At 44.0% G+C, this 27639-nt stretch overlaps 2 protein-coding genes across 6 annotated transcripts in view; one reads left to right on the plus strand and one right to left on the minus strand.

Moving 5' to 3' along the window:
* HEPH (hephaestin) overlaps positions 1-13189 on the minus strand; it is a 30400-nt gene extending 17211 nt beyond the window's left edge. For 2 of the 5 annotated variants that reach the window (XR_003993122.1, XM_030497311.1), the window contains exons 1-10: positions 13102-13189; positions 9524-9720; positions 7429-7673; positions 6459-6671; positions 5702-5881; positions 5029-5283; positions 4300-4468; positions 3162-3301; positions 2331-2462; positions 1509-1720 (exon numbers count right to left, since the gene is read on the minus strand). Coding sequence is in view for 4 of the 5 variants with exons in the window: in XM_030497311.1 (XP_030353171.1) it covers positions 1509-1720; positions 2331-2462; positions 3162-3301; positions 4300-4468; positions 5029-5283; positions 5702-5881; positions 6459-6671; positions 7429-7673; positions 9524-9687 (1710 nt within the window). In the remaining variant the exon portion in view is untranslated. Of the gene's footprint in view, positions 1-1508; positions 1721-2330; positions 2463-3161; positions 3302-4299; positions 4469-5028; positions 5284-5701; positions 5882-6458; positions 6672-7428; positions 7674-9523; positions 10865-12679; positions 12758-12916; positions 12935-13101 lie in introns of those variants that run through there. The other 3 variants (XM_030497315.2, XM_030497314.2, XM_030497312.2) reach the window with 3 other exon arrangements.
* Positions 13190-13352: 163 nt separating this feature from the next.
* Positions 13353-27628, plus strand: LOC115612705 (heat shock factor protein 3). Its single transcript, XM_030497316.1, has 13 exons — positions 13353-13539; positions 14871-14979; positions 16642-16769; positions 19514-19638; positions 20494-20569; positions 21305-21366; positions 21791-21872; positions 22160-22293; positions 22716-22964; positions 24036-24141; positions 24701-24766; positions 25967-26033; positions 26604-27628. The coding sequence occupies exons 1-13, from the start codon at positions 13402-13404 to the stop codon at positions 26933-26935; spliced, it is 1674 nt and encodes a 557-aa protein (XP_030353176.1). The 5' UTR covers positions 13353-13401; the 3' UTR covers positions 26936-27628.
* The last annotated feature ends 11 nt before the right edge of the window (positions 27629-27639 follow it).

A 27639-nucleotide genomic window follows, 5' to 3' on the forward strand; every position in this document is an offset into this window, starting at 1 on the left:
AATGTTCCTCTTTTGTTCCACAAGAGGCACCACTTGTGGTTTTTCCATAATATTTCACAGGAGTAAAGTGACCAAAATCCACCCAAGGATATCAAGTCACTGCCTCCTTCCCCCACCACCCCTATGTTTAGGTGTGGTTTTCACCATTTCAAATCAGACCCGAGGATCAGAGCCCAGCCCATGAGGCAGGTGGATGACTATATCCCACCCCTCCTTTCCCCTACCACAGCCCTGGATTGGGGATTTTTTTATCACCCTAATCCCTTGAAAACATTCAATCTCCAAAGAAAAACATTCCAAAGCATAATGCATTTCCCCACTAAAATAATACCCCCAGTGTTGTTCGGATTCTCACTTTGATATCTGCTGCCTCAGCTATACCAGGAAGACACTCTGCAGAGAGGACTGAGCATTTCCCTGTCTGCAGCACACAGGTGCATGAGAAGTGGCCATGCATCTTCCCCAATTAAGCATTCATTAAAGGGTTGACCAAGGTCATTGAGGCAGAATTGCTGTTCCAGTTCACTTTTTCTCCATCCTACCTTCACAAACAAGTCTGTTTTCAACACCTGCAAATGTTTTATCATTATCACAGCTCCTTCACATAGTGGGCTGGACATATTCAGGATCCTCTGCTCAGAAGATTCACATTTTCATCCTGCGCAACACACTGGTCTCTTCTGCACTCCCAATTTAGCCACATCATGCCACCACTAACAGTCAGCTCCTCCAGGGAGGCTCTTGTGGAAGCTGTTTTCAGACTTAGCCACTCCCTGATCTACACCACAAGGCAGGCACGATGGCAGTTTTCCTGCTGCCTGCTGGTTTTCACAATAAGGCTCTACTAATCTGTTTTGCACTTTCCAAGATATTAATTTACTGCCTTCCCTAGACTTACTGACATGAGCAGACTACTCAAGTAAAATTCCAAGAGGAAGTTCTGGTCACCCTCCAGATTTCACCTCTCCATCAAAAGCATAAAGACTAACATAATTTCCAGATGCTTTTTTTGTAGCCAGCTCTGCTTGAAAATGAACTGATCTTGCAGAAGAAATGAAGCTCACCCAAACCTCAAAGCATTATATCATTCAAGCAAAAAAACCTGTAAGTGAAAGTCTTTTTAATGTTTTTGAGACTGCAACGATTATTCCACATGCCTCTGAAAGCAGCCTGCTATGCAAGTCTCAGGACAAAAGTTAGCTATAAAGTCACATCCAAGGCGCAGTTCAGCCAAGTTGACCTGTGGGTTTTAAAGCAGAGCCCAGAAACCAGTCCCAGGGCAGCCCTGGGGAGCCTGGAACACTAGACTTTCCCACATGAAAACTGCTGGTGCATTGGGATGCAGCAGCATTCCAATGTTAACCTGACTTGTTCCTTTGATTCAGCTTTCCTGGATTCATGCTACTATACATCTGTTTTTATTATGTTCCCTGTGTTTAGCTGTTGTTTCCTTTCTCTGCAAAAAAGCAAAGAACCTGGTAAGAGCATGGCATGAAAAGCCCTTTTACCTGTTTGTTGTTCTCATCCAAAGTGCCTGGCTTGCAGATAATCAGAGGCCCTACTAAGCCCGAACTGGGATCTTTGATGGGGTTCACAGCAGAGCTGTACATCCAGGTCAGGCATGGAGGGTCATTGGATGTAGGTCCAACATGCTTTGGCACGGTCCAGCGGTACGTAAAGTTGTGCAGTGGTGCAACAGAAACCCCATTCTCAAACAGACCTTTAAAACAGATATTGGCATGGTTATTCCCAAGGTCCCTATACAAACTTGGTTCCATTTTCTCACCAGCTACATTCAAACTGGGCTTTACTTCATTCATGTCACAAACACCCAGGATCTCTGAAGCATGATGTGGGTGTATTTAAGGCACACAGGGATCTGCTCTCAGTACCATATAAATCCCCCACAGTGCCATGGCAGAGGTGTGTATGGCAAGGGGAAATAATGAAGCAGATCCAGCTGCACCTGGGAAGATGAATGTTGGAAGCATGGGGTTCTCTAAGCCGGAATGCACTGGGCATGTTCCTCTGCTCAAAGGGTCTCAAACAACTAGAAGTGGTCTGAGTTTTGGTTTACAGTTTTCTTCTGGAAAAAAGCATCTCTGGAAGCAAACTCCCTCTGGCACCCTTCCTGGGCACCACTTCAGTGGAAAGACGACTTCAGCGAGGCCTCAGGCAGGCTCAGAGGACTAGGCTGGCTTCTAACCAGTTCCTGACCACATCCAGTCCTTCCCAGCTGCAGAAACTTCCCCAGCACAAAGGAGGTATGGAACATGGAGCCCCACCACCAGAATTAACATTGAATTACTCAAGAAAAGGTAATCACAAACCATCATGGTACCGCATCCCTTCCCACGCCTTCCCATAGGACACTCCATGAGGCTGGATGCTGAAAGGCCAGGAGGCTTTGTTAACAAACGTCACCAGGATGGTGTCTCCAACTTCAGCTTTGATCACTGGACCTACAGAAATTGCAGAGCATGTTAGCAACAGAGCAACTCCCCAGTGGCCAGCAAACCAAAGCAGCCAGGGCCACCTTTCATCCAGGATGAGTGAGCAGAGGATCCAGAAGAGGCAGATACCCCACATGTTGGTCCTGCTTGAGGACATTCAGCCCTGACAACAGGAACAGGGACTGACAAGAACTGTCTTAAAGCGCTTTGGGTCTGCAGGAGAACTTAGAGAGGCTTCAGGCATTCACAGAATAAGTAACAAAACGGCCAGACGTGCCAAAACACCCTCAGGAAAGGCCCATGTTTCTTGCTCACCTACATAAGGCTTACTCAGCTTTCTAAGACATGTGCCCTGAGCAGGCAGGTAGAGAGCAGTGTGAGATGCTCTAAGCACACCCCTGCCTGTGAGCCACTGCTCCTGCCAGCTAGAAAAGAACTGTGAGTCTTTAATACAACAATCTTGTCCCTCAGCACTTACTACTAACCTCTGAATACTGCCCCAGCAGAAAAGTGATTCTGCCTATTTTACCATTTCACACCCTCTGCCTGTCCCACTCACTCTTAGGCATAACTGCTGTGAAACACCTCCTCTGTGCCTATCACTGCACCATGAAATGAGAGAGCAGTTACAGCCAAACTGGTACCTCTGATATCAGCATCAATCTCACTGACACTGAAAGAGAATTTGTGTTGCTGGATGATTCCTACCAAGTATCCCAAGGTGTTTCTCTTCTTCTGATTGCTGCTTTTCCTCACGGAAGCTTTCATCAGTATATTCCACATACTTTGCCTTCCAGTAGACTCCACCAATTCTGTAAGGGCCACGCTTGAAAAACTGCTCAGCAGGGCTAATTGAAAAAAGAAAATGTCAGGCAATTACTATGAATCAGTCCTGTTCTGCTCCCTCCCCACACTCCTCTGGCAATGTCAGCAGCATCTCCAAATCAAGCAGCTTTTCAGACAAGGACTGAATCTCCACTTTGGAACAAGCACAGCTTCTCTGTGAAGCTTTTTCATCCTACAGACTCATCTACCTACACATTCAGGGAGCACCTCTGGCTTACAGCCCTCTCCCACCTGAAACAGCTGGGTTCAATGGCACATGTCTGAACAGCATCTCTACACAAGATGTGCAAGACAGGGCAGTGAACAAAACTGCAGTGCAGTAAATGGAAAGGCTGTAAATGACAAATCCTCCACCACCACCCTCTCCAAACACAGACAGATATAACATGCCTTGCAGGAGACAGCACTTAGTTGCTAAGCCAGCTCACAGGTGTAAGGAGCTTTTCCTTCTAAGGTCTGCAAAAGAGTTACTATTTGGCTTTTGGTAAACCATTAATCACTGTGTTTATACTTTGCCATCTCAAAGAGGTATATCCTCTCCAACAGTGTCTTAAGGAAGAGAGGGGGAGGAATGTCTTTGTTTCAGTTAGCCGAAGTCTGAATGGAAAAATCACTCACCAACTGCTATCATAACTATGTGACATGTGGGATGGAGGGCTGTTGGGGCGGTCACTCCATTTGATTTCCCAGAAATTACTTGCTGCAGCAAGGCTACACTGAAGCGTATCTGCAGGCTAGCTCTGCCACCCTGTGTCTGCTGCAAGATGTGCTTTCTTAATAGTTCAGCATACTTCTACTTGAAATCCCTCAAGGTACCTAGTACTGCTCAGTACGGTTTAGCTACAGCAGCCTACATTTCCCAGATAGGGTGATCTGCCTTCCCAGGAATTCTGCGTGAATTGCAGGTATGTATTTTGGTAAGGAAATTCCACATTTTCCCTAGCAGCCTCCAGGACACAGACTCCCAAACACTGCCCCAGCCCATGAGCCTCTTGCTTACCTGCCTTCCTCACTCAGCCGTTTTCCACTACTTTGGTCGAGTCCTGAAGGTCCATAGTCCCACTGCACCTCCTTTGCAGCTATGTAGTATTTCCGAACTTTCCCCTCCAGGGTGGATGCCGGAGCTTGGCGAGAACAGGGCCGGACTTCATACAGTGCTCCCATCCCAGCTGGCCAAGACATGGAGGACACACATGCTTAACCCCTCTCAGCCAGTTTGACCAGCAACGAACTATCCCACCTTCCTACCATGAACTGGCCATTTTCCTTTATTGTCCCAAAAGGCGATTAGATGGTTCCCACAGCAAGAAGTTTGTGTTAGTGAGCAAAGCTTCTTAATTGGATTCCATGGAAATATGGACAAAGAGCAAACAGAGCTTTCTGCTGTCCTCATGTACCATGGTGTACCATGCAAGTGCCTCTCACAGGGACTAGAGATCGAGGTACTGCCTTATCTTAGCTTTCTGCTGTACCAAATATTGTCTTCACCACTGATCAACATAGAACATCACACAGTGGTACAAGCCATGCCCAGGAAGTCTGGCCCACACATAAATAATCAACCCACCCCAACTTATACAGGACAAGGAATCACCCCATTCATCTAGGGATGTTTTTAGTGGGAATGCTGCCCAAGGCACTGTCCCCTACCACACTGTGCATCACAAGGCCACACTGGGATATAAAGGGAGGCTGTAGAGTGCAGGACATATTACAACCTCTGCCTTACCTTCTATGTGATCATTGATCTGACAGCTCAGTAGCCATCTCCCAGGGTTACTGGGGATCATGTCTGCTGTAACAAAAGTGGCTGGGAACAGGCTGGCCACATCTGTCCTATGGCCTCGAATATTGAGCGTTTCCCCATGGAAGTAGGCTGTATGAATATCAATTTCATTGCCCATCCCGAAGAGATGCCATGAAACATAATCCCCAGCACACATCGTCAGCTCAGGGAGGTTTCCAAACACATAGCCATTAATAGCTGCAAAACCAAGCAAGCCAAAATCAGATTAGAAAAGGGGCCTTCAGAGCTTCTGCCAGCAAGTCACAGTACAGATGTGTTTGCAAGATGGACCTGACAAGAACTCATCCTCCCCTTCTTGTTCTGAAGAGCACAGCCCCACAACTCATTCATAAAATTAAGTGTATTTAAAAAAAAATAAAAAATCTCCAAACTACTAGCAAAGGCTCACTCAAGCCAAAGATCAAAGCAAAATAACACTTTTTCTGGAGTTGTTGCACCATCCCTGTGATATTGTTCACTTAGCACAATATCTCATAGCTTACTGTCTCCCTTCTCCTTGGCATACAACAGCCAAAAGTGCATTTCAAGATACCAGAGAACCAACACCCCTGGCGCATCTGGGCAGAGTCTGTGGCTTCACAAAGGTGACACTGACCATGCATTTTGTTGCTCTCTTGAAATTCCTCATCATCTTTGTTTCCTGAGGCTGGATCTGTGCAGAACAATGCTATGTTCTCATCCAGATACCAGCTTAGGTTCTCATCCACCACACTGAACATCAGAAAGAAATCAATGTCCACATCCTGGCGTCTCTGAGAACTGCCAGTCAGCATTCCTAGAGTGAAAGAAAAAATGAATGAATATTCTTCAATGCAAGAAAAGCAGTCATCAGTGCATGGGTTAAAACATCAATAGAAGAGTAACTCTTATCACACAAATTAGACAGATGCTTTCCCCAGCATCCTGGCACAGCTCATTGCAGAGTTCCAGCAAGCTCACTCTTTTCCAGTATACCCCTCTTAATACACTTCTCACTCCCAAGCAGCTCTGCCACTGCATGACTGAACCACACCACCTTCACTATTAATATTCCTGCTGAAATCAAACAGTCCCCAGTTTTTAACACATAAACTAGGTCATGGACAGGATTCCTGCTTTTAATATAGATTCAAACAGCTCTCTGATCAAGAGGCTTACAAATTCACCTGCACGGCCATTAAGGGATAAAGACAACATAAAGACTAGAACCCAGTCAGAACACAGGCACTGTCTTCTCCACTCATGCTGCATTTTCCTGTGAAGCTGGAGCTGCCCACCAAAGTACCTTCTCATCCTGCTCTTGTTCAAATCACAACAACAATCTTTATAGTACAAAGCTGCAGCCCTCAGCTGCTTACTCTTGGAGTTTTTACCTTTTTTGCATGTAAGTAACGGCCCAATTAATCCAGATGCAATGTCCTTTGGTGCATCAATATGGGAGTGGTAGATCCACGTCAAGCAGTTTGGGTCATCAGCAGTTGGGCTGTGATCTTCAGGGACAGTCCAAGTATAGGTGTAATTCCCTCCTGGGAAAACAGCATCATCCTTCTTCTGATCCTGGGGGGACATATCAGGATACAGGGATCCTAGAACAATTGAGCAACCACAACATCCATTCAAGAAGAGCAGACGTGCCCACACATAGAATCATAGAATATTTAGGGTTGGAAAGGACCTTAAGATCATCTAGTTCCAACCCCCCTGCTGAGCTGCTCTCACTCAGTAGAGTTGCACATAGATACTTGGGTAGCAGATTTCAAAGTGACACTCACCATACCACGGCTGAAATAGTATTTAATCATGATTTCACGATTCTCTAAGAGAGACTGAGGAACAGAGCCATTGTAAGGCAACTTGCCCAGCAAACAGGACAACAGACTCAGAAAGATGATTTCCATTCTGCCTATTGCTACTTTGCCTTCAACTCTGCAACATGCCCAGTCAGCCTTTCTACAGTCTCTAGGGTTGCTTCAAATAGCAGTGCTTTGGTCTCATACTTTACCATTCTTGTGAGCCACCTGAAGCTCACACTCATGATTTTTCTTCTACAGCACTTCAAATAATGAATACAGCTCTTTCCCTTCTTCACCACACATTAGCAAGCTTCGGAAGTTTTAAAATCAAGAAATCCATGCTGTGTACTGTAATGCCCAGGTCAGGAAATTACTCCTAGACCCATGAACCTGCTAAGTCAACACCAGGTGACCTCACTAAACTATTGCTTCTCAGCAATATAGGTTTGGGCTAACCAGCTCTTTGGCTTTACAGACACCTCTCCTCAATGCACACTCCTAAGCTCTCAGTGAGAAAAATCTGTCTCCCTTGTGGCAGTGGTTAATTTACCTTCAGAGTCCTTTTCGTAGAAAACACCGTGAGGATGGATTGTGTATGGTCGCTTAGCAAAATTTTTTAGGTGTACTTTAATGGTATCCCCCACTTCTGCTCGGATGATGGGCCCAAGGAACCCCAGCCAGCTAGGTTTGGGAATCTCAGTGGTGTACGTGGAGTCTGTGTGCTGCTTATAGACAGATTTCTTGTACGTGCTTCCCACCCTGTCTTTTCCAGGCTGGAGGAATTTTGAGGCCTTGCTGTTAAATTCAGAAAAAAGCACCATGAGTCATGCATTATATAAAACAGCTGGTCAATAACACAGTGGAGTAACAATGACACACAGCCTTCCCAGGTAAGCCTGAAAGCTTTGGTATCACAGAGGACCACCTGTGCCTTCATGGCGTTTGCAACTATATCACTTGAGGGTGGGAGAAATCTCCTGAGCTCTCTGACCAAAATTCAGTCTAAAAGATGATTTTCTATGTAACAGATTCCAAATTACTTGTTTTGGCAGACAGAATGGCAGACGAGTCAGGCAGGTATGTACACGACACGTAAGCAGCTTCCTGAGTTAAAACCTCATACAGGTACTAAAGTTCAACTCCTGAGTACATTTGCACTTTATGGCTAATTCTTAGTAGATAAGCGATGAATCACAGTCCAGGTATTAGTGGGAGAGCTACATGAGAGCTGAGGTTATTCCCCTCATTTCCCATGTAGTATCAGTCACCCTGCCGTAATATAAGTAGCCCTGAAATACAGGCGAGCTAATGTTTATCTCTCGAAGATGAACAGTTGAGACTAAAACATGAATTGACCTTGTCACTGAAAATAACATTGAAAATGTCATTGAAAATTGTGAAGGGCTGGGCTTTAGTTGTACAATCTAAATTTCATCCCTTTGTAGTCATCCCTGCAGCCACTAGCAAAGAGTTTACAGATAATTCATCCCTGCGGCCACTAGCAAAGAGTTTACAGATAATTCATTCTTTGTTCTAGAGACCATTTCTTCCCAACAAAATCAAACAAAACAACTCTTCAAGCATTCATATTGATATCATTTATATCAACATCACTTTGTTTTCTACAATCATTGTATAAATAAGTCCCATTAGCTAATTGTTTGCAGTGACAGAACAGTTTTTAAATTGCTAAGTTTAATGGCCTTGAATTTCATTGTCTTCTCTCCATATATTATGAAAGAAAGCAAACAAAACCCACTACATTCATTACCATTGCAGGAGTCAGTGATAACATCTTTATTAATTGTGAATTAACCCTGTTAACTATTTTAAGTCTATTCAGTGTCTTCAGAGACTTTTCCACACTAAACTAACAGACCTTGATATTTTTCTGTGAACTCCTCCTATTCCTGCTGTGCTATTTACGAAAGACAAGTATAAACCTGAGTGTTATTTATTGGGGGGGGTGTGTAAATGACTGAGAGCAGGTCAAGAAATACAGGTTATTTGCCATAGAAAATAGGGTGAAGGGAAGCACAAATGCCTTTAAAAAGATGTGGAAAGCTATGCAAAAAAAGAAAACAAAGAAAAAAGTTTAATATTTTGAAAACAGAAACCAAAACCTGTTTTTGTAGTGACTCAAAGTAATTATTGCAGTTTCCAGATTTACTTTTGCAACAAAACCAGTAACATTTTTCAAACAACCTTTAAAATTACATGCAGGAAGGTCCATTAAGTCTAACACTTGAAATTCCATTCAAACCAAAACAAACCAGTTCTGTGAAGTCATTTACATAAAGGTGAAAAGTCACCATGCCTCAGGATATACAAGCTGATCACCAGCTGGAACTAAGGAAAATGAAACCCCAGGGCAGAGTACTGCACAATGGGTTCTATTATAAAGTGTTTGTACTCCCCAGTGGGGTACAGGCAGTGGATGCTCCATTAAACTGACCATTCATATTCCTACTGATACAACTTCTATGTTTCTATGATAAAATAAGTTAAACATTAAGCTCATAAAGATCAGACATCAGATAGTGTCTCTTGCTTGCTTAGATGCCCCAGAATACTTGCATAAAATTACTCACAGAATTACTATTTCAAGCCAGTACCAGACTAAATTCTTATAGAAGTAAACATACGGGTTATGTGTGATGCTTTGGTTAGCAAGCACGTTCTTCCCTGTTGGAGCATAGTTCCAGTTCACCTCATGGATCCCCAGGTAATAGACTCGGGTGACACCTCCAGCAAATGCAGGTAACAGCATGTGGATGTAAAGCAGCAACAACCAAAACAATCCCATCATAGCCTGAAGTGAACGCGCTTTTGGAGCTTACACCTATTTGGGAGAAAAGAAAAGCAAAGGTAGTAGAATATGACAACATGGTTTGAAGGTACCAGACATTTTGTGAAGGCATGAAGAAGTCTGGTAGAAATCCTGTTGGGATCATTATTCAAGGTGGATGGAGATTATGCCATGCTAGTCAGTCCCCAATACCAAACATGCTTCTCATAACAATTTAACCTTTGTCTCTTCCAAATGTTTTGTTCCATAGTGTTGACAGAATACTAATTCAATAAGCTTTCACACAGCAGGAGATGAGGTGAACAGATTCACAGCAAGAGCTATGTTAGCACCTGTAAATCCCATACACTGAGTAGCTGTCATATCAGCGCAGCAGGGTCCTGAGCAGAAAGTGCCACACACACTGGAATTTCAAGTGACTGGTTTTTCACTGCCTCTAATGCCTCCAATCTTACAGGACCACATACAAAAGGAAATAATCCTGAACAAGTATCTTTGTATTTTAAACTGTTGCCAAGATCTCTGTATTCTACTAAGCCACTTGAAGTATGAGCTAGTCACTATGAAGTAATTTTAAATTGTAACTTCTTTAAAGACTGCTCTTAAAGACACATTTTCTGTAATCCAGGGACTGCATCCCCACAATGGGCTGCCCAAGGCTCTTAGCTTAGTCTAGATCCATCAAATATTTTCCCTGTGATTTAGATCACAAAGTAAGGACCTTACTCATAAAACTTATAATCAACACCAAGCTTGGTGTGAATAAGCACCAGGAATACTCTGAAGAGAGATCCAGGGCAAGTTGCAGAAATTATCTGAAACAGTCAAAATACAATTCTGTGAACACAAGAGTAAAGAACTACTTGTCTGAAGGAGAAACTGATGCAACATGGAGCAGCAGAATTACACCAAAGGATAAGAAAATAGCTTAGGGTTAAAATGGATGACAAACTAAATAACCCACAAGAAATATCTCATCCAGTGATATAATTAACAAAGCTGGATGTAACCGATAATCAAACTGCCATCTAAAACAGGCATCCAGCTCTTGAGACACAACAGCAACTTGGAAAACACTCAGCAGAGAGAAACAGAAAGCAAAAGAATTAGAAAAATGTGACCTTGCAAGGAAGTTTAAAGGAATCAGTTTTCCTTAACTTCAAGAAGAGGGGGATGGCGACATAACACCATGCCAGAGAAAGACTTTTTTCTGAAGAGGTTGTCAATATTTATTCTCCTCCATCTTCGGTAATAGCACCATAAATATATCAGGTTTATTCGCAGCAAAGCTGGATATTCTGTAAACTTTCGGCTAGCACAACATCACACTAGAACAGCTTTCCCAGAGAAGCTGTGAAATTTCTTCCCACATTCGATACCCAATACACAGGATTCAACTCCAGTACACGACAATGGAGTAGGTACCTTCCAAACATTTATTTTGGAATTCCAAACATGCTGTACTACCCTCAGAAGCTAACAATAATCAAGTAAAACTGATTCCAAACTGTTATTAAATTGACAAATTGAGAGAAAGCAACTCTGAATTCAGAAAAAAAAACAAAACTTCCTTTCCCAGAAGGGGGCTAAAATCCAAAATGGTTTTGATCCATGTTTCTGCTCCAGCAGCTCCATCAGCAAGCCCTTCAGGTCACACACCTGAAGGAACTCAGGCATGGAACAGCCCCTTCCCCACAGCCCGAGCAGAGCAGGGATGATGGCACTAACGTCACCAATCTCAATCCCTGCTGCTGCTGCTCCAGAAATCTCTGCTGCCCACGAGGAGGTGAGGTACCTGCGCTGACCTGCTCACTGTGCCAGTAAAGAGGCTTCAAAGCAAGGCGGCTGGAAAGCTGCACCCACGCTGTCTCACCGTACTAGCAAAGGGCAGTGGTGACAGCAATGAGGAAAGACAGAGCTGGCAGCACCAGCCTGAAGCCTCCCATCCTGTCAGCACACACACCCTGCTGGGAAGGGCCAGGGGACTGTTCTCACTGATGAAGAAGTGGCCTTCTTGTCACCGCAGGCCAAAGTACACAGGAGCAGCTTTCTAGAGAAAGCATGCCCAGCACATGGGGTGGCCAGCCTCAAGGGAGCCACTGAGTCCAGGGAGCCAGTGCAGGCTAATCTTTATGTTCTCTTATATTAGTGATATTTGCAAGCAGTGACAAATCCTAGAAAAGGCAGAGCTGAGACTGTAAACCAAGTGCAAAACAGCAACTCTTAAAGCTGGTTGCAAAACCTGCTGAGACAAATCCCCCCATATCAGCCCAGTTTCCTACATGTCAGAATCCCTATCACCACATCAAAGCTGCACACAGCAGCATCAGGATACATAACAGATAAAACAGACTTGACAAGAAGTCGCAGCAATTTAAATGACTTGTGACTAAATTTCCAATGCTCCAGCATCGGAAAAAATTAAGGGGCAGCCTTATTGAGGCTTTACAAATAGCTTGTGTGGACCCCAGGCTGGAGTTTGATCAGGACATTGCACGTGTACCTCTGGTGCAATTTTAGGAAACAGCAAAGCAGCATCACTTAGTGAAGATTCAGCAGGCTAAAGCAATTCTGTTCTCACCCTCTCTCTACAGTAACTAGTCACCATTTAGTTAGTCTATTAGTGCAAGGTAAAAGAAACCAACAATCTTAAATTTTTAAAAATAACAAAAAAAACCCCAAACAAACAAAAATACCCCCCAAAAAAACCCAAACCAACTTAGTTTTTCTTTGAAATATATGCCTTAAAGATAAAGAAAAAACCCAAACCCATCTTCGTATCACATTCATCCTTGAAACTTGATACTTTATAACAGAATCCTTACGCTCAAGACTTCCCCTTGCCAATTCTCCAACAGGAATTATAAATTAACAGACAATTAGACTTCGGTCTACCTAGTAGCCAACCAACTTCCACTAGCCTAGGTAAAGAGCCTGAATGCTAGCTTCTTCCCTGACACGAGAGAAGGAGCAAAGGAGTTCTATCCCTTACGTGCTGCGCGGGCGGACACGGGCTCTGCTGGCGGCTGCAGCCGGAGGCAGCCCCGGCGGCGGGACCTCGCGGAGTAAGGATGCACCGACGGCAGAGCGGGCAAAGTCCATACCGTGAGCAGGCGCCGCCTCGCCTCCGCCTGGGCCCCGCCCGTCCCTCCACACCCCGTTCTCCGCACGGACTCGACGGGGGCCGGGCCAGTGCGCTATGCACCTGCGGGCTTTGCCCTGGTCCCACCTGCAGGCAGCGCGGCATCTCTCCACCGGCGCACACGGACTGCAGTATCCCACCAGACCGCCGCTCCCCGACGGCGCGCACGCGTCCCACCCAGCCCCGCAGTCTGTCTCGGCCGGGTGAAGGGGGCTTAGCCCCCTCGGTGCAGCGAGCCCCGGGGACGCGAGGGCCCGGGCGGCGGCACGTACCTGCCGGGCGGGGCAGACCGGGCCGGGCTGCGGCCCCACCAGCGATCCCTCCCTGGGGACGCTTCGGGCGGGGCAGGGCCCTTTAAAGGCGCCCGCGGGGTCACGTGGCCGCGCCGCGCTCCCCCGGGAGCACAACAAGAGTCACGCTCTCAGCCGCTGGGCGAGGGGGCGGAGCTTGGAGGAGCGCACCAATCAGCGAGCTCCCTTGAGCCGCGGGTAACGCCCCTCGCAACGTCACGGCCGCCGTTGGCCGCTCCACCCTCCCCGGCCCGCTGCACGAGTGCGCGGCCCGGCCTGAGGATGCGGGAAGGGTCGGCGCTGCCCGGCGGCCCGGGCGCTGCCCCGGCGCCCGGCTTCGCTCCGGTGCCCGGCTTCCTGGCCAAGCTCTGGGCGCTGGTAGAAGACCCGCAGAGCGACGACGTCATCGGCTGGAGCAGGGTGAGGGCGGCCCGCGGGGCCCTGGCCCGGCCCGGCCACCGCCGCCCGCGGGGCGGAGAGGAGAGGGGAGCGGTGGGGCTGGGGCGGCACGAAGCGGGTGGCGGAGTGGGGCTAGGAGTGGAGAGGCGCCCCGGGGAGGGTGCTGGGTGTCCCGGGGCGGGTGGGGGGGAAGCGCTGGGCCGGCGTTGTGGGGCTCTGCGGGCGGGGCGGCGGCGGCGGCCCCGCCGCGGGGAGCGAGACCGGGCCGGAGGCGGGGCCGGGCGGGGCATGAGCGGTGGCTGGGGAGGGCTCAAGGTCCCTAGGGAGCTGGCGGGTCGGGACCCCCCTCCGCCGGCTCCTGGCAGCGGCGGGGGGGGTGACGGTGTGGGCTTGCGCTTCAGCGGGGAGGGCCCTGTTGTGGCGGGCGGAACCGGCGGGTGCGGAGGTTGCGGGGCCGGACCCGACCCCGCGGCGGGGGGCGGGCTCTGCCTGTGGAGACGCCACGGGGGGAGCGGGTGCCGGTGCCAACAGCCCAAATGGCCCGTCCCCAGCGCAGAGCGGTGACATTCCGTGGAAAACGCGCTTTAAGGAGTAATTAACTTGTAATTTTCCCTTCCTGCCATTGGGAAGGTTGGGCCGCCGTGGTGCGGGCGCCTTCGGGCGCCGCACGGCTGAGAGCTGGCACGGGCACGGCGTTATTTCTGTCCCGTCACTTCTACATCCCTTGGGTTTTCTCCACTTGTTTTTCCCCAGAGATTCAGGCAAAGATGAAAAGAAACATTTTTGTTCTCTTTGTGACCAGCATAAAACTGACTCAAAAGACCTGCCAGGTTTCAGGAAGTTTGAACTTGAGAATAGGCTAAATCTGAAGCTGCTTGTGTCGCAGTTACCCTTCCTCACCGCTGGGCTGTGTGGTCTGAACTTTCAGTAGCTCGGCAACGCTCCCTGGTTATTTTTAGTGGTGACATAGTCCTTACAATGGAAGAATCATGCCAGGAGCTGGGCAAAGTGACCGAGGGAGATAAAAGCCCTCTAGTGGCATGACTTCCATTGTGCTGGAGTAGTAGTTTTGTTTCCCGTGGACAGAGAGTGAGAAATACACGGGGTTTTAGAACAATTTTTCTATGGCCTAAGACAAAACTTCAGGGCTTTAAAAATGCCCAATTAGTAGAAATATTCCATGTAACTGTCTTTTCGGATCCAAACTTTTTAGTACAGTCCCACGTACCCAGAGGTGCTCACACAGACTGTTTTGCTTTGCCCTGCCGTCCCTGTTGTTTTATGGTCTTGATTTACAAACACCACCACAGAAAAATTGTGCCTGTTCTCTGTTACTTCTGCTTATTTCCTAGAATGGTGAGAATTTCTGCATTCTGGATGAGCAGAGGTTTGCCAAGGAGCTACTCCCCAAGTACTTCAAACACAACAATATTTCCAGCTTCATACGACAACTTAACATGTGTAAGCATCAGCTGTTCTTATGTTTTCTTTCTGCTGAGTTCATTGCTACGTGGTGTTGATTTGAAATTCTTTAGACAAACCAATTGACCTGGCAGGTCCCTGAAAACCTGAATTCTGGTCTTAAGTTTGCTTTGAAGAACAAAGAAAAAAGAACAAAGAAAAAAGAACAGTAGAGCTTGGCTTAGTCTTTGCTTTCTGTGTTTTGAGCATTGACCGTAAAAATACTGTTTCATGTGGTGGTACTTAAAGCTTGGGTAGAATTTTCTGGGCTTCGGTGATAGTGTTAATGGTAACAGCAAACTTATACATACCTAGAGGAACAGAGGCTGTATCTATATCCATACATCTAGTATATGAAAAAAAATTGCCTAAATCATGCTGTTGCCTGCATTGCTGTGTTGAAACAAGATTAGTGACGCTGATGGATCAAGCTGGACTGAGTTTCTCATTGTGTTTTCTGTGCTCTACTTCTGAGCATCATGTAGCATCCTATAACACGTGTACAACTTGTACAGGCAAAGAGATGGAGGGAGGAGGTGATTCAAAGATACAGTACAATGTACAGGGCTGCCACACAGCAGAAATAATTGTTTGCAGCAAATAGCTTATGGGCTGAGTGAAGGTACAGACTGCATAGAAGATGGCCATCTTACTTAGATGTTCCATGCGGAATAAGGGGCAGGAACTCTCTGTCCTTGCCCAGCAGGTTTGCATGGTCTCGCTAACTGATGCCTGTTTAGATTTTGGCCGGCATGAGAAGAAAGCGTACCTTTAGCCTCTTGACACAAGGTGGATGCTGCTGTTTGTGTCAAGTGTTAAGACTTCATCACTTAAGTGTCAAAGGATAACGCAAACAAGCAGTTGACAGTTGCCTTGCAGCAAGGGTAAATGCTAAAATGCAAATATTCCTATGAATACATGCAATGTGATGGCAGCCTCCTTTACCTGCTGGACCTATTCTAGCTTCAGGTAAAGTTTTCTAATGGTAGTGCTGTTGGGGTGCAGTGAAACTGAAATACATTAACTATGTTAAAATCTTGAACAAGAAGAGATACAAACTGGTCTGTCAACTGTATTTTGTGTCTACCCTGTGGTTGTGGTGATGGAATATAGCTGGCAATGTCTTATTTCATGCAGGCAGTCTGATATGGAGAAAGTACTCTCTGTGCGTGTGTTGCATAGGCTGAGTACTGACTTCTCCTCCTTACTTTATTCTGTAGACCCTGGTGGTACATGACAGCATTTGTTTTGATGTGTAGTCATTTGGGATGTAAGCATGAAAAGCAAGGTGCACTGTTCCACTGCTCACACTGGGACAAGATTTTATTCAAGATGTCTGAATAACTCTGGTTTTTAACTCACTTATGTGGTTACTTGGACATCCCTGTCTTGCTTGCAGACACTAGCTGGCCTCTGCCATGCATGCCGTTCATACAACCTGTGAGGTCATTTGATGGTATTGTGGACGTGTTCTCTAGCTGTGAAGATCGGAGCAGTCAAATCATTGAGCACCAAAGAAAAGCTGCTTTGGCTGGTTTCTGTAGTTTCTGCTCCCACTGACTGTAGGGCTTTAGGTGTTTCAGTAGCCTTGGGGTTTTCTTCAGCTATATGCTGTAACAGCTTTGCACTGAAAGAAATGCCTTTGATAACATGTATCCACAGATGGTTTCAGGAAGGTGATTGCCCTGGAGAATGGTATGATTACAGCAGACAAAAGCTCAGTCATTGAGTTCCAGCACCCTTTCTTCAAGCAAGGGAAGGCACATTTACTGGAAAACATCAAGCGCAAGGTACAGTCTAAGCATGTATTTACTTCACTTTGTTATGAAAAGTAGCTGTTCAAGAGCATGTCTGGGGGCTTCAAATACTTTCCAGTCAACAAATTCCATGGGAACCAAGGTTGTGCATCATGATGCAAGACTTTGTAACTCCCTCCTGAATGCCAGGCTAACGCTTGGCTTGCCCTCCTTATGCCAGCTCTTAGACAAAACACACCCTGCTGTTTGGCAGTGCTCTGGAGTAGTGCCACATCTTCATAGCTGTCAAGCTAGAGTCCCTTTTTCACATAGAATTTGTATACCCAGTTACAGCTTAGCATGGTCTTCAATTCTGCCATCATAGCAGAGCTGGAAAGAGTCACAAAGTGAAAGAAGGAAAAGAAAATACAACTCTATTTGGTGCTTCTTATTGAAAATTAGCAAGGGCATCAGTAATCAGTTCATTTGGGTGAGTTTGCTTAACTTGCATTATTCCTCCAAAACTATGTTGCCACTAAGCTACACCTTTATTAGCACTTTCCAGTTTTCTCTTGTACATTCAGGCCTTGTCTGACCTGTTCCTGCGCAGATATTTATCCTCTGTTGGCACTTTAGAGCCCATAATATCCTCCCTGCCAGAGAAAGAGAGTATCATGATACATCACGTTGACATTTGAACTGCAGAATCTTTTGTTTAGAATGTCATAATGTGGTAGCTACATTGCCCAAGTTAATAAAAGCAGAGGATAGGCTTGAGAGTCACAATTGTGTTTTGATTGATTCTCCACTGAGCTGTCTCTGCTCAGAATCACAATGGATTAAATATAGTTGTACAGTTGCTTCTCTGACTCAGGCCTGTGCTCTTCCCAGATGCTGTAATCACTAACTTGTCTTGGCTTGCACACCTTGCTCGCTGGTGTGTTGGGGCTGTCAGTTGATGATGATCTGTATGGCACCATGTATCGCAAGGGTGTTGCACTGGGTGGAGTGTTCTAGATGGAAAGACAAAAGCTCTAGTTACTGCCAAGGACATTCACATGAAACTATTGAATAGGTTGGTGAAACATATTCTTTGTTGAACAGGAAATGTCAGTGATTTTTTGCAAAACATCCATTAATTTTCTTGTTCTTTTACTGTCTGGAATGCAGCCATATTTCAGTACTTGCTATAAACTGGATTTCAAGCTTCTAACAGCAATGCAAGTTTGAATGCAGGACTTCCTTTATTTGCTCCCTTTTACTGTTAGTTCTGCTGGAGTGCTTCAATGTTGACACTCTTATATCTAGTTCGGGACTCTGAAGAGAGCAATTCCTTACACTTGGGCAGGATGTTTTAGTTGGGCAGAATGTTTCAGTTTGGCCATTTTATGGGGGCAGGCTGACTGCATTTGACATTTCCATCTGTCTGCATCTTTTGGGTGTGTTCTCCATGGAGAGGTGGTATGCTAAAGAGAAGTCAGGCAGCCATGAATTTCATTTGGGATACAGCTCAACATACCTTAGCATAATGTATTACCCGCAAGAATAGTGAAGCATCTAAAAATGTAGATGGAGAGGACTGTCAGGCTATTCAGTCTAACATAATCCTGTAACAAGGATTATGTTAAGAATGTAGTTAGCTATTTCTGTGGAGTAACTACATAGCAATTACATTCCATTTCATCATGAAGTGATGGGATATTTTATACTACCATAGGTCAATTTCTGACTATCCCATCTTCCTTTGAAAAAAAGAAGTCTGTGAACCAATCTGCATGGAAGTTATCTAGCACTTTAGCAGGCCAGTCCCAGATGCTTTCACACACGTACCCCTCTCTTGGAATTCAGTGGAATAATAAAAAATATCATAGCATACCGTAGGCAGGAAGGGACATCTGGTGGTTATCTGGTGCAACTCCATTTGGTTCAGTTATAGTCAGCATTTGGCTAAATTATTTTTAAAATGACCATAAAACCTGGACATGTCATTCAGATGTGTGATGCACCAGACCTCTCTTTTTCAAAATCCTGTATTGTGTGTTAGCCATCGGTGCCACCACCACAGAGAGAGCTGCTGAAGGAATTGGAGAACTTAGAGTCTGAAGTGTGGGGTGAGCTTTTTGCTTTCTGGTGACTCTTCTACCATCGTTTGAAGAGGTGGCATTCATGGATTCTGCTGTGGAATCTGACTTTCTGGAGACAAGTCTCTGTAATTTTGGAATGTCACTGAGCAGAGAGGTAATAAAGCAAACACCAATATGGAAATCTGCAAATCTGGTGGTCTGGAATGAATTTTCAAAATGCATAGGATGCATCTATTTAGACACCTTTTCCTTCTGCCAGTAACTTCATGGAAATTTTTTACTCCTGTGCTGGCAAATTTACCTGCACCTAAAAGGATCATCTTGTTCTTACTCTGAATTCTGTTTTGGTTTTGGCTGGTGCCTTACTTTTTGACACTAGAGGGCAAGCTGTCACCAGACCTGTCAGAGCAAACACCCTAGGGAAGGCCATTTTCAGTCAGTGGTAGGTTTTTACTGTGAATGACAATGGTGAATCCCCTGTCTACACGTACGAAGTGCTAATCTCATGTTTTAATTGACAACTTAGTTTTTTTGTACAGTGTAGACTGTCCTAATGACTGTCGTCTATAGCAATTGCTGTGGTTTGTGATGCATAAGAATTAAGGATTACCTAATCTTTTAATGGAGTTTACAGACTACCTACACTGTTCCTGTAGAAGGGAGTATGCAAAGCACTGTTTGTAGTAAAGCATGTGTAACCTGGTCCTGTTTTAGGTATCTGCAGTAAGAACTGAGGATCTCAAGGTCTGTGCGGAGGATTTGCACAAAGTACTCTCTGAAGTCCAAGAAATGAGAGAGCAGCAGAACAACATGGATGTCAGACTGGCTAACATGAAGAGGTAGACTCGTCTGTTTCAGAAGCACTTACATATTGAGTGTTGCTTAGATCTGATGCTGCTTGACTCTAAATGTGGATTTCATTTGAACTGGAAACGGGTGAAGCTATTTTTTTGCTAAGAATCCCCATTCCACCCCACACAGCATTCTGTGCCTTGTTTCATTTTATACTTCAGTTACAGACCAGAGATGAAGACTGGGAGTTTTTTGACTGTCTTGACATTTCATTTTGGTTGCCATCACCTGTAGTAGTTTTTTAGGATGATCAAAGCATTTACTTTTCTAAACAAAAAAACCCAGGATTAGATGAGGTGAGGGAGAATTAGTCTTTGGTTTTCTTTCTAATTGGAAGTGGACTTTGCACGTCCTCATCAGATTCTTTTTGTATAGGCACTCGTAATTCATTCAGGTCATTGATATGCAAGCAGGTGTCAACTAAAGTTCAGGAGATACCTTCACTCCCTCTGTTCCTTTAAAACAACCAACCAAACAAACAAAACCCCTCAAAGACAAACTTTGAAACTGTTCTCAGGCGGTTTCTGTTATATTCAGCCTGTTTCCAAATACTAAGTTTTATTCTAAGGTTTTAAGGCTTTGAAGGAATACTGCAGATCAAGATTATTGATGGAGCAGAAGAGGTTGAGAATGTCCTTACTAGAGAGAGTTTGGTCCTGCCTGATGGAAAATTGAGCTAATTTAACACACTAGTGGATCGGATTAACTGATTGTTAGTTATCCACGGAGGGAATGTTGCCATTGGTCCTGCAAGGTACTGTGAAAGTTTGAAAGCTGTAAAACTAGAGCATATAAAGTAAACTCTGTTCATCCTCTGTCTTCTGATTTATTCTGCATTGCAGAGAAAATAAGGCCCTGTGGAAAGAAGTGGCAGTTCTAAGGCAGAAGCACAGTCAACAACAGAAGCTGCTGTCTAAGGTACCATTGCAGCATCTTCAGTGCTACCATCCTTATTCCTGCCTCTGTGATACTTCATGGCATTCTTTGCTTATGTAGAATGACAAATGACACAGAGCTGAACAGGCTATATTAATACAGCATAAAGAAAATGTTCACAGTTCCTGAGTGTCCCAGAAGTAGCACAGCAAAGAACCACAAGCAGAACATTAAGGAAAAGTTGTAGTAAAAAGGATTTAATTGTGTTTGAAATCTCAGTGATTTTCATTTGGAGAGAAATCAGTAAATCAAGCTGACCTGGGGTAAACTTGAGCTGGAGGCAGCGCATGGTAACAAAAGCCTAAGACAAGAGGTTACAGGCATGTGGAATGGGGTCTGTGAAAGATCTTGGGCCAAGACAAACTTAGCCCATTGAAGAAGTCATCTTGGAACCCAGAAAGTATAGGAGCTTCTGCAGTGGAGCAAATTTTATCTGTTTTATCCCTCAGCTCTTTCTGGTCTGGAATCCTCTAGTGATTTGTGGTGTTATATTACATTTAGGAAAAAAAAGCCAAAAACTGTCCAAGTGGGATATTTTTTCAATGCCATTGGTAACTATCATTTTGGTTTTTAAGACACAAACACAAATGGATTTTTAATTTACCTACTAATTTCAATCACATAACTACATAATTTTGTAGTAAAATCTGAATTATTAAGTTAATGTTAGGATTGCTGTGCTGACCGCTTGGTTTTTGTTATGTTTTTCCTTTTTAGATTCTTCAATTTATACTAAGTTTGATGCGAGGAAATTATATTGTTGGGGTCAAAAGAAAAAGGTAATTACTGGATAGTTCACAAATCAGTGTCAGATGTGATTTAAAGGGATAAATCAGCTTCTAGGAGCAAGATACTTTTCTTAAAGTGTATGAAGAATATTTTTATCATTTGTATATTCAAACTTGCATAAAGCATGAAATTAAGATTTCTACTTCTTTATCACTAAAAAAAATGGATGGGAAGAGACTATATATCTTAAATTTTGAAGGACACAGTTATGAAAAATAGTAACTCTTTCAAAATGTCACAACAAAAAGCATGTGTAGAGTGTAGCCTGGCTGCAGTACACTTAGTAAAAAACAATTCCAAAGGCCAGTTTTCTTAGAAGTGGAAAAATGATTGTTCTTACCATTACTGCACATATTTGGCATTGCTACAGCTTTTTACTGTGGGACTACATACTAAAGCCATGTTTTGTCTCAGGTCTCTAACAGATGCTGCAGGTGCTTCACCTTCCAAATACAGTCGTCAGTATGTTCGCATACCTGTTGAGAGTGGCCAAGCAGTAAGTCTTCCCAGGGAAAGAGACAATGAGTTGGACAGGATGATACACGGTGGTCTTGAAGTCTTCCTTGTAACTCGTAATACCCTAGTCTTACAATCAAATGCAGTCCATTTTGAAATGGGCAGCTTTAAAGCATTGCTATTATGGAAGTCAGTACAACCAGTAAAAGGTGAAATCTGAGCAGGATAGAGAAGGTGCAAAAAGAAAGAAAGAAAAAAAAAAAACCCCAACCTTAAAGACCTTTTGATTTTATTCATTCTACTCATTCTCTTTGCTGTATCCTGCAGATGGCTTTTTCTGAACATAATGCAGATGATGAGGATGGAAATGGTACAGGTCTCATCATTCGAGATATCACTGATACCCTGGAAAATGCCACCAGTGGTCTCCCTGCTGTGGCACACACAAGTGGCAGAGCCAGGTACGTTTAAAGGATGTGGAAGCATTTATGCCTAGGTTGTTACTAGGTAGTTATGTTTGTGTAAGTGATCCATATGAATTCTGGGAAACAGCCTCTCTGAATTTTTACTCCATTTGTGCATGACAGGCCTGTTGGTAGGCTGTCTTTTTTACAGCATGTAGCATTGGTCATGGTGAGCAAAGATTTTTAAGAGCTCATGTCTCTTGAGGAGTGCCTGAAGGCCTATCGAGCTGATTGCACTTAAAGTTTAATTTTCTGATGCTTTTCTGTCTATTCTACAAAAAAGTACATACTAACTGTTCGACTGAATAGGGACCTGAATGCATATATTGATTACTAATAAAGAATCAAAAATGTATATAAGTTACTAATAAACAAACTGAGATCCAGTTGATGATTTCTCCTGTGTGTTCATATTTTAGAGAGACACAGGCAGCTGTGGATCCTGGCTTACCTATTTGTCAAGTATCGCAGCCAAATGTGTTAAATTTGGCTGCAGAACCTATCCCACCAGTTCATATAAATGATGTCAACAAACCCAATGAAATAGGAAATGTTGCTGTGGAACTCCATACTGCACAACCTAATACTCCAGAAGACCCCGTGTCAGTGATTGACTCCATCTTGAATGAGAATAACTCTGGAAACCAAAACGATCCTTTGCTGGACAGGTATTAACTTGTTTCTGGAAACTGTTACGCTGTTACCATCTTGTGGGATCTTGTCAAAGTTCCAGAGGATGTGTTCAGCAGAACATAGCGATTTAGCCCTTTATATGTCGTTGAACTGAATTGTTTGCTCCTTTGTGTTAGTAGGTCTTTAAAAAGACAAGTGTTAGCGCTGCACACTAAAAGCAGGGCAAGTTCGTCTGTCATGACACTGATAATGAGTGTATCTGACTTCTGTCAGCCTGTCACACCAGCCCTCATACTGCCAACTACTGGTACTGCCAAGTGCTGCCAAACAGTGGATCAAGAATAGTGATTTTAGGAGAGCACTGTGTGCTGCTTTGTTTCTGAGAACTGGATATGGATTTGTATTGGTGATAGTCTGATGTTTCACTTTCTTTACCCCTCATTTTTTGCAAAGGTTCATTTCCCTCTTGCATTGTCAGATCAGATTCGCCCCTGGGGTCAAAATCATGCAGGCTGCGGTTTCACATGCAGCAGCCCATGTCTGCTGCTGGTAGCTGAGTATTCCAGTGCAGGAGGTAGCTTGCCGCCAGCGAGGAGTTCAGAACCGGTGCTGTGCATGCAGCTCCCTTTCCACTTCATTCATTGTCCCTTAAATCCTGCCCTGTCCTTGCAAATGCATACAATTTGGCAACAATCTGATGTTTCAGAATAGGAAAATAGGTAGTATTCCTTCAGATCCAGATTATTTCCAGCTCTTTGCTTATCATTTATTGTCCCCGGGTGAAAGCCATCGGACCTTATTTTAAACAGATGTTGGTCTATAGGCGGGGATCCAAGAACATTAAAAAGATATTAAAATGGAGGAGGAAGTAGGTATAGAAGGAGGAGTTCACTTTTTGACATGATAGCTGTTATTGTACTTGAAGTTCAGATAGTCTTCCTTGTACCTGTCCTTCAAAGAGTTGAACCGTGAAAAGTGATACAGGAATGTGGTTTCATTAATTTGGCAATAAGCTATTCTGGAATGTGAGCAACCTGCCTGTGGTGCACAAGAAGGTCCTAACTGCCAACTGTTTCTTACAGTACTATATGATTTTGTCTTTTTAGAGAAGAAATTCAGGATTTTCTTAATTGCATCGACGCCAGCCTTGAAGAGCTTCAAGCAATGTTATCTGGGAAGCAGTATAACTTTGGTTCTGAAGCTTTCAGCGATGTGAGTGTCTTTGCACTTTTTATGATTTCTGAAAAATACTTACAAGGATGCATCATGAAATTTTACTGTTTCTCCATGTAGTAATGGGCAAGAGGGAGGACAATTCTGAAAAGCAAATGGTTGTGGATAGAATGAGACATAGGCGTTCTAGGAGTCTTAACATTGTATAAGGTAACATTGAGAGCCTTTTTCAGTTCATACAGCATTTCTGTTACACAGAACTCACGGGGGGGATTGAAAAAAATTGGCCACACTTCTTCTCAAGCCTTTGTCACTTACCATCACATCCTAATTATGTGGTTATGCATTATGATATGGAATGAGAATCAGCCATACACCTGGAATCACTGGGAAACAGGGTGTCTTTCTCTTCTCCTGTAACCTTAAGTTTACCACCACAGGGTAAAAGGATATTGCTGTGAGCCTGTGGAGGAGCCACCTTCCCTGTGCTTCAGCAGATGGAGTGGTGTGCTCTTTATCCTGCTTTCATTTCAGGACCTCTCTGAAATTTTGTTTTAAGGGCCTTATTATATGATATATGGTCTGGTTTTATTTTCAGACGCTTAATCCTGAGCTGCCAGCCCTGGATATGAACTTGATGGAAACTTCCCCTGGTATGGAAAATGTAAGAGTAAGATTTGCTTCTGTGATGGGGAGGATTAATATGATGTTGAGAGCTAAATTTGCCCTGATGCAGTTTGAGGATAGGGACTGGATTAATAGCACGGCATGAAACTGCCATTTTATCTTGTCATGCTGACTTAATGTTTTCAGTTACATATATGAATTCAGTTGGCATATATGAATTTCAGTGGGTTCTCAAGATAATTTCAAATGTTATGTTCCTAGCTGCAGTAATACAGTCAGTGGGCTGATTTAAACTGCTGCTTTGCTTTGAATAACATGTTCTTTGCTTTCTGAATACACCTGGGAACGTAAGGAAGAGGGAAACAAACTGGTGTGTGTCGAATTAGATGCCTATATTGAGGATTTTTTTATTCTTGTCTATTACTTCTATACCTTCTGTTTAGAATGAGAAGGCTAGAAAATCTTCTCTTTTTTTGATCAAAGTGTGTTGGGAGCAGTTTCTTGGCTTACTTTTCCTAGCCTCAGGGATTCCCATGGTGTCTTTTAGCCAAGAAATAACTAGATCTGGGGTTATAGTTCAGATGAGATTGTGTCTTCAGTCTGCCTGAAGACTGAATGAAAAGTACTAAATGAAAAATATAATGCAATATACTGTATTTATTCTGAGCATGGCTGTATGAAATTTCCTCAGAGGACATACAAAAGTTCAGTGTAAATTTACTTCTCTTGGTCCAGTTCCTAAAATTGACTCACGTTGAAAAAAACCCTTGCAAGTGTCATTTATTTTGTAGTCCTGAAATAATATTTAATCTAATAATAATAATATTTAATCTTAGGACTTCCCAGTCATAAGAGTTTAGACTACAACTGAGGTAAAATGCAGCTGTGTTCAAGCAGTGCTTGCAAGATTTAATTATATTGATGAAATCATGTTTAACAGCGTTATTTCATCAAGACAGACAATAATAAAGCTTCTGGTTTGGAAGTTATAATAAATATTTGCTAGTCAGAAACTTGTTTGGCTTTAGTAAGTTAAGTTTGTCTGTATTTGACCATGCCCTCTTCTGAGAGCTCCTGTTTGCTGGCCTTCATGTCAACAATGGACTCATTGGTCAAGTGTTCCATTTCTCTTCCCTCCTCCTTTCACCTTTAATTTTGTTAACCAGTCAGCGAAGACTTGGATTTTGGTTTTGTTATTTTCAAGTGTTCTCTCTTACTCTCTGTCTGTTTTGTTCAGATTGCAAACTTGGCAGAGAGCACTGAAGACCTGGGATCAAGTGAGAGAGAAACAGCAGGAAGCAAAGGTGGGCAGGAAGGAATGCTGAGAGCTGTGTCAGCTCCAAACTCTTCCGAAACTGTGTATTGAAATGGAATTTTTGTAGCCTGGAATGTACTTTGTCTCCTCTTTGGTCTGGGCTTAAAACTTTTGTGAGGACTAGGATGTTTCACTGATCTTGATGAAGCTGTGCCTCAATCTTAAGAGGCCCCATCCTATGCCCTATGTTGGTGTTTACCATTTCCTTTTTCTTATATGTGACAGAGTGTCAAGGTGGGGAGCAGAACTGCAAACATCCTTGTGGAAGTATGTCCTGTATGGGCTACGACCCCCAGGAATGCACTCATTTTGCTATTTCGGTGCTGCCATTGCATGCCATATACAGTAGGGGGCTTGGAGTTCGCTTCAGATATTGATCTTAACAGACTCTGGAGCCTTAGCTCCACTCTTGCAGCTGTGGATGTAGTCTGTCAGAGTTCAGCTGTATGGTTTTCTCTAGTGAACCAAGCTTTGCAGCAGCCTCTCCAGTTTTCCTTGTCTTTCCTTGTCACTTACATGACACAGAAGCCTGGAGTCTAAACTGTTTGTTTTCCCTCAGATATGCAGCTGATACAGTACAGGGCCAATCCTCTGCTTTCGTTATTCGAAGAACTACCTTCAGGTGAAGCTGCAGGGAAGATAGAGGACCCAAAAGACCTACTACTGCCTCCCCTGGAGGAGAAACCTGCTCTTCATCCTCCGTCAGGTAGTGGAACTGTCTTGCCGCTAGCAGCTCCAGCAAGCCAGGCTGAGCCTCTGGATGGTCTGGGAATGGGTGATCCACCTCTCCTCTCGGAAGACGGGAATGGAGAGTATAAACTGTTTCCACTCTTGCTCCTCAGTCCTGTTGCTAACTTCATAGAAGAGGCCTCTGAGATAGAAACTTCTTGAACTCACATCGCATCTGTAACTGGCTTAGCGATGAGAAACAGACAATGAAGTGGATCAGCAAGAAGTTTGACCTCTCTCCTCGCCAGCTTCCTGGGTGTCATATTCTGTATGGACAAAAGAAAGTTCTTTTCCAGCAAAGAGCACATCTGGAAAAACTGAAAACAAGCTCAAAGCGAGAGCGGGTGGGAGTGAAGGCGCTGGGCGGGGGGAGAAGAAAAACCTCCTTATAAACATACCACAACATATTCCATAAGTTTTTATCCAATATCCTTATTGCAAGGGGAAATCTGTTTGTATCCTGTTTGTAAAATTTGGCCGGGGTTTTTTTGGGGGGTTTTTTTGTTTGATTGGTTTTATTTTATTAGCTGAATAGTAACGTGTGTAATATTTTAAACGTGGGTTTTACTCTTCCTGAGAGCCTGTTTCAATAGGTGGCTTGTCTACTGTTTGGAATTAAGATTTTTTTTTTTTAAATTTTGTTTTTAATTTGAGATTTCTTTTTTTTGATAGTTTGTGGCTATAGTTGTTTGCATCTGCTTAGACCACTTTCGTACTCCTAGATTTGCTCCTAGGTACAGGGAACATTTTTCCTATGGAAAATTACATTTTAATGGTGGAATATTACTTTGTAACATGCTAACACACATCCATTGCCACGGATTGTACGTGTTGTGGTAGGAAGTGCTCGCCACCCTGCATAACGC

This window comes from Strigops habroptila, chromosome 9 (assembly GCF_004027225.2).
Source record: "Strigops habroptila isolate Jane chromosome 9, bStrHab1.2.pri, whole genome shotgun sequence".
Taxonomy (NCBI): Eukaryota; Metazoa; Chordata; class Aves; order Psittaciformes; family Psittacidae; genus Strigops; species Strigops habroptila.